Source organism: Motacilla alba, chromosome 18 (genome assembly GCF_015832195.1).
Source record: "Motacilla alba alba isolate MOTALB_02 chromosome 18, Motacilla_alba_V1.0_pri, whole genome shotgun sequence".
Taxonomy (NCBI): domain Eukaryota; kingdom Metazoa; phylum Chordata; class Aves; order Passeriformes; family Motacillidae; genus Motacilla; species Motacilla alba.
The window spans coordinates 4,272,198-4,287,821 of NC_052033.1; the positions used below are offsets into that span (position 1 = coordinate 4,272,198).

At 44.9% G+C, this 15,624-nt stretch overlaps 1 protein-coding gene across 1 annotated transcript; it reads right to left on the reverse strand.

Moving 5' to 3' along the window:
- Positions 1-607: 607 nt before the first annotated feature.
- On the reverse strand, positions 608-15,488 carry LOC119709403 (myosin heavy chain, skeletal muscle, adult-like). The gene is made up of 38 exons (XM_038157118.1): positions 15,267-15,488; positions 15,034-15,177; positions 14,786-14,942; positions 13,455-13,482; positions 13,242-13,356; positions 13,052-13,144; positions 12,890-12,953; positions 12,707-12,805; positions 12,494-12,597; positions 12,282-12,420; positions 11,469-11,587; positions 11,222-11,371; positions 10,710-10,880; positions 9,922-10,231; positions 9,723-9,793; positions 8,982-9,069; positions 8,770-8,887; positions 8,486-8,609; positions 8,267-8,403; positions 7,908-8,163; positions 7,197-7,439; positions 6,924-7,100; positions 6,695-6,840; positions 6,526-6,616; positions 6,048-6,437; positions 5,755-5,881; positions 5,459-5,577; positions 4,711-4,907; positions 4,238-4,421; positions 3,986-4,151; positions 3,690-3,814; positions 3,196-3,504; positions 2,889-3,092; positions 2,476-2,601; positions 2,210-2,380; positions 2,014-2,118; positions 1,776-1,871; positions 608-893 (listed from the first exon to the last, which is right to left on the reverse strand). The coding sequence occupies exons 1-38, from the start codon at positions 15,471-15,473 to the stop codon at positions 741-743; spliced, it is 5,823 nt and encodes a 1,940-aa protein (XP_038013046.1). The 5' UTR covers positions 15,474-15,488; the 3' UTR covers positions 608-740.
- Positions 15,489-15,624: the final 136 nt, after the last annotated feature.

The window sequence follows — 15,624 nt, forward strand, 5'->3', positions numbered from 1 at the left end:
GTCCTGACAGTCCTTCCAGCACATGGCCCCCTGCAGGCTCAGCTGTTTGCCCACTCAAGAGAAACTGGCAGCAGCTGGTGGCAGCAACTGAGGAAATCTAGGGTGAGGGAGGTGGCACAATGTAGGGATGCTATAGGTGTCTTGTTACTGTGGTATTTGTGACTGAAATAATCTCTGTCAAGGAACTATCAGTCCTTCACAGTGCAGTGCACTGCAGCTTCTGATGACTCTCCTAGAAATTGATGTTTAGTGTCTATAAGGAACCGGCATCACAAAAAAAAGTAGGAAAAGGAAAAAGCAAAAGGATCACCCTCTCTTGACTCTCCCATGAAAAAGAAACTGTGCTGAGAGGACAATGGGAGAAGCATTAGGAGGATGTGAAGACAGGAGCTGGACAAAGAGCTGCTGGAGACAGGAGAGAGCACAGGCTGGATTTTCAGGTGTCTCCATAGCAATAGCCAGTCTCTAAATTTGCAGATCCTCAATCTAGCACTGACACCAGCTTTTCCCATGTCCCAGAGAGGAAAAGTAAGGAAACTTCTTCTGCAGTGCAATTGCCCAAGGAAAACAAAACCGAAAGAAGGACAAAACCACTGGCCATAGTGCGTATGCAGAGGAATCTACTACAGTCTTTATTCACTAGACACTGAGGTGGGTACAGAGGCTCATGGCAGAGGGAAAGTGCCTGAGAGGTTCACATTTTGTGCAGCCCTCAGTCACTTTTGTGCCTTGTGACATCCTCACTCTTCCTCTTCTATCCTCCTATGGAACTCGCGGCTCTTGGCTCGGAGCTTGTTGACCTGTGACTCTGCAATGTCAGCCCGCTCCTCGGCTTCCTCCAGCTCGTGCTGGATCTTGCGGAACTTGGAGAGGTTGACATTGGACAGCTCCTCCTGTGTGGGGAAAGGGAGTCAGTGGTGAGGAGCCCAGGGCAGGGGCTTCATTCCTCTTGCACCTTAGCTTTGTTGAGCTGCAGCTTTTCCCTTGGGGGAAGGCACAAATCTCCATCCCATTTCTTCCACTTCTCACATGTCACCCTCACACATAGCTCCTCATTCTTGCCTTTGAAGAAGATCCATTGTAGATGGAGCACAATGGGATTTAAACATAATTCTGCTTCGGAATGTGGGAAGGAAGCAAAATGGGCAGCTGGAAATGTGATTTTTTTAGTGCAGAATCAAATATTCAATTACATCTGCAGATCTTTAAGTGGGGTTAGGAATTTATGAGAGACGATGATCAAAAGAGGGCTCCTCTCATAAATTGCTTTAACTGAACCAGAAGCCCAAATCTGTGCTGAACTGTTTCCACAATGAAAAAACTGTGCTAAGGCAATCTTAAGTTCAGGGGCTGTAGGACTTCCCTAAGGGCATCCCTGTCTCCTGCATGCCTAGAAACAAGCAAAGGTTCCTTGTACAATTAAAAAAGAGTAACACAAAGTGGTTTGGGAGGGGAATTCGAACACCTTTCTTGTCTGCTATCAAAATTCTAAGTTTTTTTCAAAATTTCTTAATACAATGTGTTACTGAAATAAGTTATAAGACTCCTTACAGGTTGCTTTGTGGTTCTAATGCAAAAAATGCTATGTGCATTTGCCCTCCTCAGTAGTCTTCATAGTGATTCATTGGCAAGTCTGATTTATGATCCTTTCAGAGAATTTGAAGAACTCCATTATTGATGAGTGGCATCTTCCAACTTTCTTATATCTATCTCCTACATGGCCAAACTACCTTCTAGGAAAGTGGTTCTTGCCAAGCACTCAGAAAGATACTTACAGCCTCCTCAGATTGTCTCTTGTAGGATTTCACTTTCATTTGCAGCTTGTCCACCAGATCCTGCAGCCTCAGGACATTCTTCCTGTCTTCCTCAGACTAAAGCAGTTGGTAAACAGAACAGAGAGTCAGTTCCTGGTTCTGCATCACGTGAGGTTAACAATTGCTCTTGGGGATGGTGTGGGCAAAATGTGACTCACTGAGAGAAAGCCCTGTGAGAGCAGCAGAGCTCCTGCCTTACCTGGTAGGTGAGTTCCTTCACCCTCCGCTCGTACTTGCGCACACCCTTCACGGCTTCAGCGCTGCGCTTCTGCTCAGCATCAACCTCCCCTTCCAGCTCCCGCACCTGCAAGGACAAGCCCATCCCTGCAGCTTCCCTGGCAATGCCTCTCCAAGGAGGGACATGCTCCCTCAGGCACAGCCCCAGCCCCACACACCCTGGCCTCCAGCTTCTGGATCTGCTTCTTCCCTCCCTTCAGTGCCAGCTGCTCGGCCTCATCCAGACGGTGCTGCAGGTCCTTGACCGTCTGGTCCAGGTTCTTCTTCATCCTCTCCAGGTGGGCACTGGTGTCCTGCTCCTTCTTCAGCTCCTCTGCCATCATGGCCGCCTGATCAGAGCAAAGGGTCAAAGCCATTTTGGGGCTGGACATATTTGGGGGAGAGTTACATTCACCATCAGCAATGCCAGGAGCGCCCAACTCACATCTGTGATGGCCTTCTTGGCCTTCTCCTCAGCATTGCGGGCCTCCTGGATGGTATCCTCCATTTCACCCTGGATCTGGGCAATGTCTGTTTCCAGCTTCTTCTTGGTGTTGATCAAGCTGGTGTTCTGTGCAATGGGAAGGACATGGCAAGTGTTGAATTCTAAAACCTGCCATAATAAACCTTCTGCCTGGACAAGGACTTTCCCATTCCAGTCTCCAGTTCTTACTCTGGAACTATTGAAACAATGGTTCTTTATAATATGTGAGGTGTGGGCTTGGAGAATGGATGCAAAACATGCCTCTCCTTGGGGACACCAGCAGAGAAGCCTTTCTAGTGATGCAGGTTCTCTGGTAAATTCCAGCCCTTTGTGTTTGGCTAGTGTCAACCCAGCTCTTTGCTCCCTGCCCTGACCTGGGTGTGGAGGAGCTGCACACGCTCAGCAGCATCCAGAAGCTCCTGCTCAGCCACTTTCCTCGACCGCTCCGTCTGCTCCAGGGCTGCCCGGAGCTCCTCAATTTCAGCCTGCAGCAGGTTTGCTCTGCGCTCCACCATGGCCACCTGCTCCTTCAGATCATCCTTTGTCCTAAGTGCATCATCCAGATGGATCTGAGTGTCCTGGAAAGAAAGAGAAAATAAATTAGTAGGTGTAAGTGTGCACTTGAGTGGCAAAAATGTCAGGGATCTCATTTTATCTTTTCTGTTGCTTTGCTGAATGAACCTTGAGCACAGCCTGGGTGTTCCTCAGGTTCTTCTGTGCCTCTGCAGCCTGGCGGTTGGTATGGCTCAGCTGGATCTCCATTTCATTCAGGTCTCCTTCCATCTTCTTCTTCAGCCTCAAGGCTTCATTCCTGCTCCTGATCTCAGCATCCAAGCTGCTCTGCAAGGACTCCACGACTCGCAGGTGGTTTCTCTTCATCTGTTCGATCTCCTCATCTTTCTCTGCTATCTTCCTGTCGATCTCAGCCTTCACTTGGTTGAGCTCAAGCTGCAGGCGCAGGATCTTCCCCTCCTCATGTTCCAAGGAGGCCTGGACAAGTGGACACAAACATTGATAGCACTGATAAACCTCCTGTTTCTTTTTAGGGAATGACAGAAAATTTCCAGATATCTCAGCTGTCTGCACTCCCCAGCCAGAATAGAGAACACCCCAGGCCTTTTCAGCCCTATTTCCTCATTTCTTTACTGCAGACACCAGAGTTGACAGTCATGTACCTCAGCTTCCTCGAGAGCAGCCTGGATTTCAGATTTCTCCTGCTCAATCTGCTTCTTCACTTTCTCCAGCTCATGAATTGCCTTTCCTCCCTCCGCAATCTGCTCCGTGAGGTCAGAAATCTCCTCTGTGGGAACAAAGATCAATGGCACGGTCAGGCACAGAGCAGAAAGGGAAGGGCCCTGTCCCACCAAGGTGACAGGCAGCTCTGCAGACCTGCAGGCACAGAGCCATGAACAATGGTGGTATTGGCTGACAGTGAGAAAGGCCAGGGAGGAGCAGAGGGCCAGGGACTTACGCTGCAAGTTCTTGTTCTCCCGCTTCATTGTTTCCAGGTGGTCCAAGGACTCCTCATAGGCATTCTTCATCTTGAACAGCTCCGTGCTGAGAGAGCGCGACTCCTTCTGCGAGGCCTCCAGCTCAGCCTGCGTTTCCTCATACTTCTGCTTCCATTCTGCCAGGATCTGAAGAGAAACGGGCTGTCAGTAGGGCTGTGGCCATCCCGGGGCCTTGCTCTGGCCAGGAGGGCTGGTGCTGGAGGCCAAGAGACCTTGTCAAAGTTCTTCTGCTTCTTATCCAGAGCAGCGCAGGCAGCATTGGATTTCTCCACATCAATCATCAGGTCCTCCACTTCATTCTGCAGCCTCTGCTTTGTCTTTTCCAGGGAGGCACATTTGGCATTGACAGCCTCAACCTGTTCTTCTGCATCCTGCAAGCGCTGGGCCAGCTTCTTCCTGGCAGACATAAGGTCAGCTCACATTTATACTGAGTATTAGTGCATGCTTTTTATTATAGTTTGCCTTTTCAATTTGCAGTTTGCAGTCACACAGTGCTAAGGGCTACATTCATGCCATCCTTAGGCCTTGCTTTTACTAAATATGTTACAGGATAAATTACTCATTTTCTATTGCTCTTCCACAAATCATATCTATGACTTATTTCTCACAATATAGTGATGTTTCCCTTGCAATTTCACCTTTGAATTTTCAGTCTTACTTTTCTGCTTTTTCTATCACCACGTACTTGGCCTCCTCGAGCTCCTCCGTGCGCTGAATCGCGTCCGTCTCGTATTTGGTTCTCCACTGGGCCACTTCGCTGTTGGCCTTGGACAGGGCTCGCTGCAGCTCCCCCTTGGCCTCCTGCTCCTCCTCATATTGTTCCCGGAGTAAGTCACAGTCGTGGCGAGCGGACTGCAGGGCGTGGGCCAGGGCGTTCTTGGCCTTGGAGGAAAATTGGGTTTGGATAAATATTTTCCCATGAGATAGTAAAATGTTAACTTGATGAAAGTTGCTAAAAAATCTTGGATTATGACATTTAATGTCAGACCGAACAAAAATGGCATATTCTTTCCATGTTTCAAGAATCTAGAATGCCATTTCAGGAGAGATGATAGGTGAATTCTAAGTGACAGCTATACAGCTGTGAATCATGGAATCCTTTTAAATATGTTCTAAAGTGTCAGCTGCCATTATGGAAAAGTACATGAAGAAGTACAATTTCTTTATAGATATAGCTCAATAATTTTTTATATGTCATCATAAATTGATTAAAGACCTAAAATTGTTTTTCCCTCTCTCAGTATCCACATGGGGGGATGTCTTCCTCAGCTTTTCACAGCACAGAGGGAGGAGGTAAAATTTCTCACCTTGCTTGATAGCTCAAAAATTGAAACAATACAGCTAACATTCTGATTTTATGTGAGAGTAGGAAATCTCCATAAAGAAAACAGATTCCCAATCCAAAATCAACCTCCTACAGGAAGTAACCTTACCTTTATTTCTTCCTCTAAATGTCTCTTTAGTTCCTCAATCTGTTGAGTGAATGCCTGTTTGCTTCTGGATAACTGAGATATCAAACCATCTTTTTCTTCCACCTGGCGTGAATATTCACCTAAGCAAGTTTTCAGACAGAAGGCCATTTAGGATCAATATTAAATCAATATTTCTTTTAAGCACAGTTTACCAGCTTACAGAGAATACATCAATTTGAGTAAAGCATCAATCTTTTTTCTTATTATCATTGGTTACAGGTTGTTCCATTTTGAGGGGATATATGGGGGTGTATTACCTGACTCTGTCTGCAGACGAGCTCTTTGAGCATTGAGGTCATTGATCATGCGCTGATGTTCTTCTTCCTTGGTCTTAATCTCACTCAGCTGATCTTCCAGTGTGCGGCACATCTTCTCCAGGTTGGCCTGTGCATCAAAGTCACATAAAAAAAGAGGACTACCACTAAGTCCTAGCATTCTGTTCTCAAGGTGAAAAACAATGCAACTGTATGTGATAGTAGAATAAAATCAGAATCAAAATCATGTATGAGGGTGTTTATAATAGGGCAGTAACATGACAGACACTCCATACCTTGGCTTTGGACACAGACTCCATGTTGCTGGCCAAGTCGTCAATCTCCATCTTCAGCTCACTCTTCTCCTTCTCCAGCTTCTGCTTCACGCGTTGCAGGTTGTCGATCTGCTCGCCCAGCTCAGCTGTGCTGTCCGCATGCTTCTTGCGCAGCGCGGCAGCCGTGGCTTCGTGCTGCAGCGTGGCCTCTTCCAGGTCACGGCGCATCTTCTGGAACTCTGCCTCACGCTTCTTGTTCATCTCCACCTGGGCTGCTGTGGCCCCTCCTGCTTCTTCCAGGCGCTCGCTGATCTCCTCCAGCTCCCTGGACAGGTCAGCGCGATGCTTCTCTGCTTTAGCGCGAGAGGTTCGCTCTGCCTCAATTTCCTCCTCCAGCTCCTCAATGCGGGCCTGCAGAAAAGCAGGGAGCCTTCACAGCCGTGCCCTCCTCCTGCCTCAGCTGAGCCTGAGCAAGGCAGGGCAAGGAACAGGGACTTGCCTGCAGCTCCTTGATCTTCTTCTGAAATTGCACACCCAGGGCTTGTTCATCTTCAATGTTGCTCTGGATCTGGCTGATTTCAAAGTCTTTCCTTTGGGCCAAGTGAACTGTGTTAGAGCTCCAAGAAAAAAGACAAGTGCTGCAGCCCAGCACTCAGAGGCACACTTACTTCTTCAGTTTCTCATCCAGCTGCTGCTTATCATTCTCCAAATCCATGATGCTGTCCTGGGCCAGCTTCAGGTCTCCTTCTAGTTTCCTCTTAACTCTCTCCAGGTCCACGCGCAGTTTCTTCTCTTGCTCCAGGGACCCTTCCAGCTAAACACAACAAGACCATCAGGCCTCTGCCAGCCAGGCTGGACTCCATACCTATCCTGTTCCTGCTCTGTCTGTGTGCTTACATCATCCACTTGCTGTTCCAGCTTGCTTTTGGCTTTGGTCAGAGTATTGACTTTGTCTTCCTCTGCCTGCAGATCATCCAGAGTCTGCTGATGGGCCTCTTGGAGGGCTTTCTTCTCCTTTGTCAGCTTCACAATGGTCTCATCCAGGGCTGCCATCTCCTCGGTCAGGTTTTTCACCTTTGAGAAGGAAACAGCAATCACAGACAGAAAATGGTGCTTAAACTTTCTAACAAGATAAGTCTTTTCTGGAGTGCGACAGGTTCTACCTCATACCTTGTTTTCAGTGGCATGCTTTTCCTTCTCCACCTTGGCCAGTGTTAGCTCAAGGTCATCAATATCTTTCTTCAGCTCTGAACATTCATCCTCCAGCTTCCTCTTCTTGGCTGTCAGCTCAGCGTTAATTTCCTCTTCATCCTCAGCCCTTTCAGTCACTTCTTTAATTTTGGCTTCCAGCTGGATTTTGGTTTTGATGAGCTGGTCACACCTTTCCTCAGCATCAGCCAAGCTATCTGCTTCCTGGTGAGGGGACAGAATTTTGTAGATTCTAATGTTTTAAACTTTCTGTGCTCTGAGTCTTTTATCACTGAGTAGCAGCTGAACTTGACCTTCAACTCTGGCAACAGAAAGCTCTTAATTGCTAGTTACCAAGGAAAGATATTATGGTTTTTCCTGCACCTGAATTCACAAGTACGACTTTCAAGTGAGATTTGCATTTTGCCACAAAATTCATTCATTGTTCTACCTTGTGTCGCGGATCTACATTTGCCTCCTTCCTCTGAAGACAAGAGCTCCCAGTTGAAACTCTCTGTCAGAGTGCTTACCACATCACTGCCAGAATTTTTTTCCTGACCTTCACATACACATGATGGATAATTTCCCAAATTTATGACTTTTGGTCTTCTACAGTCTGATCTTCTGTTCGTAAAGGACAGTCTGAATATATAGACTTATTTTCTGAGTGATAAACTAAAGGTGATAACTCACAGCCTGCACTTGGAGCTGCAGATCATTTTTCTCCTGCACAAGTTTCACCATTTTCTCCTCCAGCTCCTTCCGCTTTGCCTCAGACTTTGCAAGCTCTTCCTTGGTTTTCTCAAACTCTTGTTTCATGTTTGCCATTTCCTTCTCAGACTCTGCACTCTTCAGCAAGGGTTTGATCTTGAAGAACAGCTTCATCCATGGCCAGTGTTTGACATTCATGAATGCACGAATGTTGTACTGGATGCAGAAGATGGATTCCCTGAGGTATATTTAAAAAGTGCAATGAATATTCTCAATCTGATGAGTGTCAACACTTCCCCCCATGCAGAATGACTCTTTAACTGAAGAAGAGGAAGGTGTACCTGCGCTCTACCATTCTCTGGTACTCCACCCTCATCAGGAAGCCCCTGCACCTGGCCTGGGTGCGGGTGATGAGCTGTGCGAGCTTGTCATCCCTCATCTCCTCCAGGAGTCCCAGCAGCCCAGCTTTGAAGAACACCTTGAGAGAGGGAACGTTGCAGCACATCACTGTCAGGCAGAGAGAGCAAAGCCCAGGCAGGCAGTGAATGGGGGGGTTGTACCTTGGTGTGTCCAAATTTGTACTGGGTGTGGTCCACATCGATTGACCCAAGGAGCTTCTCAGAAGCCTTCTTGCTATCGATGAACTGTCCCTCAGGGATGGCACTGGCATTAAGCACCTTGTATCTGTGGAATCAGAAGAAGACAAGGCTATTTTTTTCCAAGCAACACACAGTAGCCTCTAAACCCCATCAACTCTTTTTTAAAACAGAGCACAGCCTAAATGAATGACCCATGAATGAACCAACATTGCTTTTAATGATGTTGACAAGCACGGAGCTCTCACCTCTGTTTGAAGTCAGCATAGAGGACTCTGCTGGGGAACCCTTTCCTGCAGATCCTGATCCCTTCCAGCACGCCGTTACAGCGCAGCTGGTGCAGCACCAGCTCGTGCTCCATGGCACCTGGCAATGCAGAGCACAAATGAGTGGCACAGATTGCAGATCAGGGGGGAATGGATTTATCAGAAAGAAGGATCTTTCAGCTTGGGGTTCTTACCAGGTGTTTTAGTCTCATTGGGGATGATGCAGCGCACAAAGTGGGGGTGAGTGCTCCGCAGATTGGTCATCAGCTTGTTCAGATTCTCCTAGAGGAACCAGTTACCAATGTGAGTTTCCTTGTATCAAATTCTTTATGCACCAAGTCCAGGTAATGATTTTACAGACTTCTCAAGATGGGTTTTGAGCATTTTGATAAAGCCACAGAAACCAAAAAATTTCTTCTATTTGAAGATTCTGAGCACCAGACTGAAATACTATGGTGCTGCTATTGGCTCAGTAAAAACTTATGTATAATTTCACACATTCACAAAAAATAAATTTCCTAGATTTTTCACATTCTGCCTTCAGAAGTCTATCTACTTTAGTTTTAAAAAATGGGGATTTACTACAATGAGATCTATTTCTCCATGGAAATTATTTTCAACTCCTCAACAGAAATGCAGGAATACGAATATTACCATTCTAGTATGACCCAAAAACATTTAAATATCAAGATCTGAATGATATCTGCTAATAAAAATTAAGAAAGAAAACCACCGCAAATTAGATTTCCATGATTTTGAAGACTAAATGCTTTTTTTTGGACATATTTGCAATGTTAAAATTGACCCTGAAAAACCTGATGTGGAATTCCCAAAGAAATTTACCCCCTTTATAGTAATATAAAATAGCTCTTTCAAATTTAATATTAGCTCAACCCTTTCTTCATATTTCAGAGATAAGAGATACAGAAATATACCCGGAAAAGAGCTGAGACAGTCTGGAAGGAAGAACCCTTCTTCTTGCCTCCCTTCTTGCTGCCACCAGCCTCTGCAAATTGAATAAAGGAAAAAAAAAGTTTTAAAATTTACATGAAACAACTTAAAATGTTTAGTGTTTGTGGCTTTAATTCTATGACAATTGTCCCACATTAAAGATACAATTTTCATAAAACTAACCTGCATCTGCTCCACCATAGTTGGCAAAGAGTAAGGCCAGGGTCTTCACAGATGACTTCTGGTACAGCCCAATGACAGTTTCATTCAGAGGGTCCTTGTTCTTCTCCAGCCACCCAGAGATGTTGTAGTCCACTGTGCCAGCATAGTGCACCAGGGAGAAGTGGGCCTCAGCCTTGCCTTTGGCAGGCTTGGGCTTCTGGAAGTTGTTGGACTTGCCCAGGTGCTGGTCATAGAGCTTGTTCTTGAAAGAGGTGTCAGTTGCCTTGGGGAACATGCACTCCTCTTCCAGGATGGAGAAAATGCCCATGGGCTGGGAGAGATTATGACAGACAAGAGGGAGAAACAGATTAGAAAGGAGACATCTCTTGGTTGGACAGTTGCTGAAGTCAGAAAAGGAATCTGTTTCCATAGTGACTTTAAGTCAGAGAAAATCAACTAAGGCTCAACTTTTTTTAGTGTTGCTGTTTCATTCAAAATTATGGAAATCCTTTGTTGATGAAATTATTATAGATATGACAATGTGAAATACTGTTCTCTCCATAAAACCCGTTTACTGGTGAGTACTTAGAGAACATGACCTTTTTCAATTCATTTTGTAATTTGGCAATGGATTCTCAAACCAAAAGCCCTGATATCTGAGTAATGATCTCCAAAATCACTTCTCCCTTGTTGCCGCTTTCACAAAGTATATATTTAAAGAAGCCAAAATATTCTCACATGTTTCTTCATTCTTTCTTTTGGCAAGCACAGAACACCTAATTTATATTAAACTTGAACAGGAAGGATACCTTCTCAATGAGCTCAATGCAGGCAGCCAGGTCCATCCCAAAATCAATGAATGTCCATTCAATGCCCTCCTTCTTGTACTCCTCCTGCTCCAGCACGAACATGTGGTGGTTGAAGAACTGTTGCAGTTTCTCATTGGTGAAGTTGATGCACAGCTGCTCAAAGCTGTTGTACTGCCAGACATAAAAAGACATACAATGCTTTCAAGGATCAGCAATGATACCAAGGTGGTTTTTTGTACAGTCCTAATTCACCATGTCTTATTCTTTAAGTACAAGTCCTCTTCCTGTGTAGTTTTCCTTTGCTGTCTCTCTAGGATATTTAGAAAAAGAGAGGTTTCTAATTTAGAGCAGTGAGATTAGTTTTCTATTCTCTTGTTTTTTTAGGATTAAAAACATGATTTCAAAAGCCCTACAAATAAGTGTAGGGAGATAGTCCCTACACTTCTATTAAATATATTTCAAAGTTCTCAATTATAGTTCTACAAAAATTCTAGGAAAGCTGTGCTCCTTACATCAAAGATCTCAAAGCCAGCAATGTCCAGCACACCAATGAAGTACTGCCTGGGCTGCTTCGTGTCCAGCTGTTGGTTGATACGAACAACCATCCACAGGAACATCTTCTCATAGACAGCCTTTGCCAGGGCACCCACTGAATTGTTCACCTAAAGCATAGAGAAAGCTGCGGAGGTTACTATACACAGGAGAGGACAATCAGTGGGAACCATCACAGCATGCTCCACATTACCATATTTTTTCTACCTGCTGCACAGTTTGGCCCTTGGTGACGTATTCATTCCCCACCTTGACTCGGGGGTAGCAGAGAGCCTTGAGCAGGTCTGCTGAGTTCAGACCCATCAGATAGGCAGCCTTGTCAGCAACTATCACCAGAAAAGACAGAAAAGTAGATATTTAAAAATTCCTAAAAGTCAGTGCTTGACTGACTGTCCCAATAGTGTTCTCCGCAAGGCTGCATAACAGTATCTGTCACAGCTAATTTCTGTTTTTGTGTTCAGCAGTCAGAGTCTATCACTCTTCCTGAGCTTCAGATTCTGCAAACATTCTTCAAGAGAGCTCATTGCCTTTATCCTCTTTCAGGTGTCAGTATGAAACTTCAAACTTTCTCATCATATAGCAGGAGGATTTATCACTCAGAAAGATGGAGATATGGACTGTCGTTCCAACTGTGACAGAGACTAATGAAGTACACATCTCATGTCAGAGTTCTCTCCAGTAGGTGAGGATGAAGAGGAGCACAGCCTTCTGTCTTGTTAGGGCTGCTCCATACTACAGCAGAGGTTGCAAGGTGTTATTTCACCTTAAGTATGTTAGCAATCTTACAGCAATTGACATGCAAGTCTCCTGGCTTCCTGTCGGTGCACACTGGATCTCTTATATAGCAGTCACAGAGGAAAAAGTACAGGTATCATTAAATGAGATAAATGCCTCAACTGGCATTTAGTCATGGAGCAACTCCTATTATTCTTAGTTTACACATTTAAAGCCTGAAATCTGCTTAAGTCCTTATGTAATAAAGATTGTCTCCTTTGGAAAGCTTGCTGACTCTGCTGATACCTTCTGTGCCATCAGGCTCTGCCTGCTCCTCACGCTGTTTCTGCTTGAACTTCAGGTTCCCATAGTGCATGACAGCCCCTGTCAGCTTGTAGATGGCTGTTTTCTCATCAGCACTGAAGCCCAGGATGTCAATGGCACTCTGGCAATAGAAACACAATGCACATATACCAGGGCTCAAGTCCACCAGATGATCATTTGGTAAAGTTACTCACATCTGTGGCCATCAGCTCCTCCTGATCATCAATGCTGGGGACTGTGATCTCACCTTGACTCACAAAGTGGAAATCATAAGGGTTGGTGGTAATGAGAAGCATGTCTGAAAGCAACAGAAGGAGAAAAACAAGTTTAATTTAGTTTCCTGATAACACAATGAACAATTATTGCTCAGTGATCTTCCTTCCAAAAAATTTACTGATCTTTCCTACCAATCAGCTCTGGCTTCTTGTTGGACATGATCTGATAAAAGATGTGGTAGCTCCTTTCCGCCTTGAGCTGGAAAGTGACTCTGGACTTCTCCAGTAGATCTGGCAAGGAAGGTAGGACACAGTCAAGCACAAGAAGTGGGGAAGGCTGGAGGGAAGGGGGATCAGGCCAGAAGGGTGTCTTACAAGTTTCAATGTCAGCAGAAGCCAGTTTGCCTGTGGCACCAAAGTGGATTCTGATGAATTTGCCCTGAAAGCAGCAGGAAAGTCAAGTGAGATTTATTTTACCAATCTGGACAGCAAGAATATTTAAATTGGTGTTGACAGTTGTACCAATTAATAACTCACAAAGCGTGAGGAGTTGTCGTTCCTCACAGTCTTGGCATTTCCAAAGGCCTCCAGCAGTGGGTTGGCGCTGATGATTTGATCCTCAAGCGTTCCCTGCAGGGTGATAATTATCCTTTGCTAGTTATCCTTTCCAAAAATCATGTCAGGAACAAAGAAAAGCTTTGATCCCAACACGTATCAACTAATTTACCTGCATTTTGCCTGATGCATGTTCTTCCTTCTTCTTCTCTCCACTGGCTGCAATTGTTGCAAAGTACTGGATGACACGCTTGGTGTTCACAGTCTTCCCGGCCCCGGATTCTCCGCTGCCAAAGGCAAGAGAGAAGCAGAGGGTGCGTGGTCAGGCAGGAGGTGCCCTGGCACCGGGCAGCCCCGCAGGGACCCGCGCAGGGGGTGTACGTACGTGATCAGGATGGACTGGTTCTCACGATCTGTGAAGAGACAGAGGTAAGAAACAGAGATAAGAAAAGACAAATAAGAAATTCAAGAACTAGGAGAAAAATAAGAGCTGAAGCTTCCAGAGGATCTAGGAAAAGAAAATAGTAAAAAGTGCCCAGGTAATTCTAGTGGCTCTTGATGCTGTCAGCAGTACTGCAGCTCTTAGCAACTGGCTCTGTAAAGGAATCACTGCAGAGAAACTTCAGTAGTCTTATGCCTTTCCTGACACTGTCTTTCCATCAAACTACTTATTTCTCTTTTAATAGGCAAGTACGGTTATGAAAATATTGAGGTTGTAATTGTTTTGTATGTAAATTCTTCTGAAGCTAAAAGTCTCTAGAATGATCTTATCAAAATTTGGTGGCATAATTAATTACAGACACATCTGACCAACATCTTTCATCCTTTTTCACCTCTATTTTTTTCATCCCTATATATGCAGAAATTATGCATTCTTGAGATTATACATCAACAACATTCATTTTTTTATTTTTTCTATTCTGAATGAATGCATTTCCCAGAGTCTAAGAAAAGAACAGGAGGAGAAGTTCTAAAATTCTGCACACCTTTTATTTCAATGCCTATATAAGGAAGAGAAAATAAGAGTTGAAAGGAAGAGGGAAAAGCAGAAAGAAATTTTTTGAAGTCGCTCAATTTAAATGCTAAAAGTTTTTTTTTTTCTTTGATTTTTTTTATGAATCTTACTTTTCACTATACAGTGCAATTTATTTATAGATACAGCTACAGACCAGTGCATGAGTTCCAGAGATCATTAAAGGCTGTATGTAATTTAGATCACATGGCCATCATCTACGTAATGAAATCCATTTGCATATTAAGTGCCTCAGGTGAGGCTTACGTACCTCTTCAAGGTAAAGCTCTCTGTTTTATTTGTCAGCACTGATGCTTAAAAATTTAAAATTATATTATGCACATAATTTATAGGGTATGTGTCATTTAACTGTACTCTCCGTCTGAGACTAATTTAGTGATTAAGATACATAAGTTCATCCATATATGTAAATTCCATTATAGGCATAAGGTCTGCACCACAAAATAGATCATTTCTTTCCAGTGAATTTACACCCTCTCAGTAATGTCCAGGTCTTTAGTGATTCTAATGGGAGCATTGACACTCTGCTCTCACAGACCATTAGAGTGAAGTGCATTAATCTTCCATTAATTTCACACACACAATTTTTTTTAAGTGTGACACTGTATTTCCAGAGAATACCTTACATTTCCCTCTACAGATAGACAATTTCAAGAGCAGCTCAAAGGAAATCAAGCACTCACCAGTCAGCATGGACTGATAGGCGTTGTCAGAGATGGAGAAGATGTGTGGCGGGGCCTCCTGGCGCTTCTTGCCTCGGTAGGCCAACACCACCTCGGGGTTGTACACCGGCAGCCACTTGTAGGGGTTGACAGTGACGCAGAAGAGACCCGAGTAGGTCTGCAAGGAAGGGACACAGCACGTTGGCTTCCCCTGAGCCTGGCCCAGCAGCCCCTGAGGCTGCCCAGAGGAAGCTGCTGCTGCCACTTACGTAGATCATCCAGGCTGCGTAACGCTCTTTGAGGTTGTACAGCACAGCGGGTTCGTGCAGGTGGGTCATCATGGCCATGTCCTCGATTTTGTCATACTTGGGAGGATTCATGGAGAAGACTTGGTCTTCCTTCACGGTCAGGGTCTGCCAAGGAAACAGAAAGATCCACTTGTATCTCCTTAAAGCTCAAAGTGGGGGTCAAATGTTGTTTTTGAGCCTTGTTTTTGACTCACCTCTCCCCCTTCAGTCTTAACAGTGACTTTGCCTGATTCCCTGCTCTGGATTGTCCCTTTCACAAAGGATTCTTTGGGGTGAGCCACGAAGACAGATGACTTGGCATCAAAAGGTTTGTTCTGGGCTGCAATTCTCTCCTTCTCCGATTTTCGGAGGTAAGGAGCAGCCTCCCCAAAAACAGCCATCTCAGCATCTCCAGAGGCCATGTCTGTCCTCTAATGAAAGCTTGTCAGCAGAGGTGCCTTGTGAAGAACAAAATATTACTGGTCATCAAGAAGAATAACACAATTAATACCAACGAGAAAGCTCCTTGTTCCTTGCTCTTTAGCAAATAAATTCCTGGTTGGTCTCCAAAAT

Bases quoted from the DNA above. Each gene is read 5' to 3' on its own strand.
- LOC119709403 (XM_038157118.1), bottom strand. From the start codon at position 15,473: ATGGCCTCTGGAGATGCTGAGATGGCTGTTTTTGGGGAGGCTGCTCCT. The intron at 15,178-15,266 runs GTGAGTCAAAAA...TTTCCTTGGCAG, and splicing joins TTAAGACTGAAGGGGGAGAG to ACCCTGACCGTGAAGGAAGA. The intron at 9,070-9,722 runs GTATATTTCTGT...TGGTTCCTCTAG, and splicing joins CTGTCTCAGCTCTTTTCCGG to GAGAATCTGAACAAGCTGAT.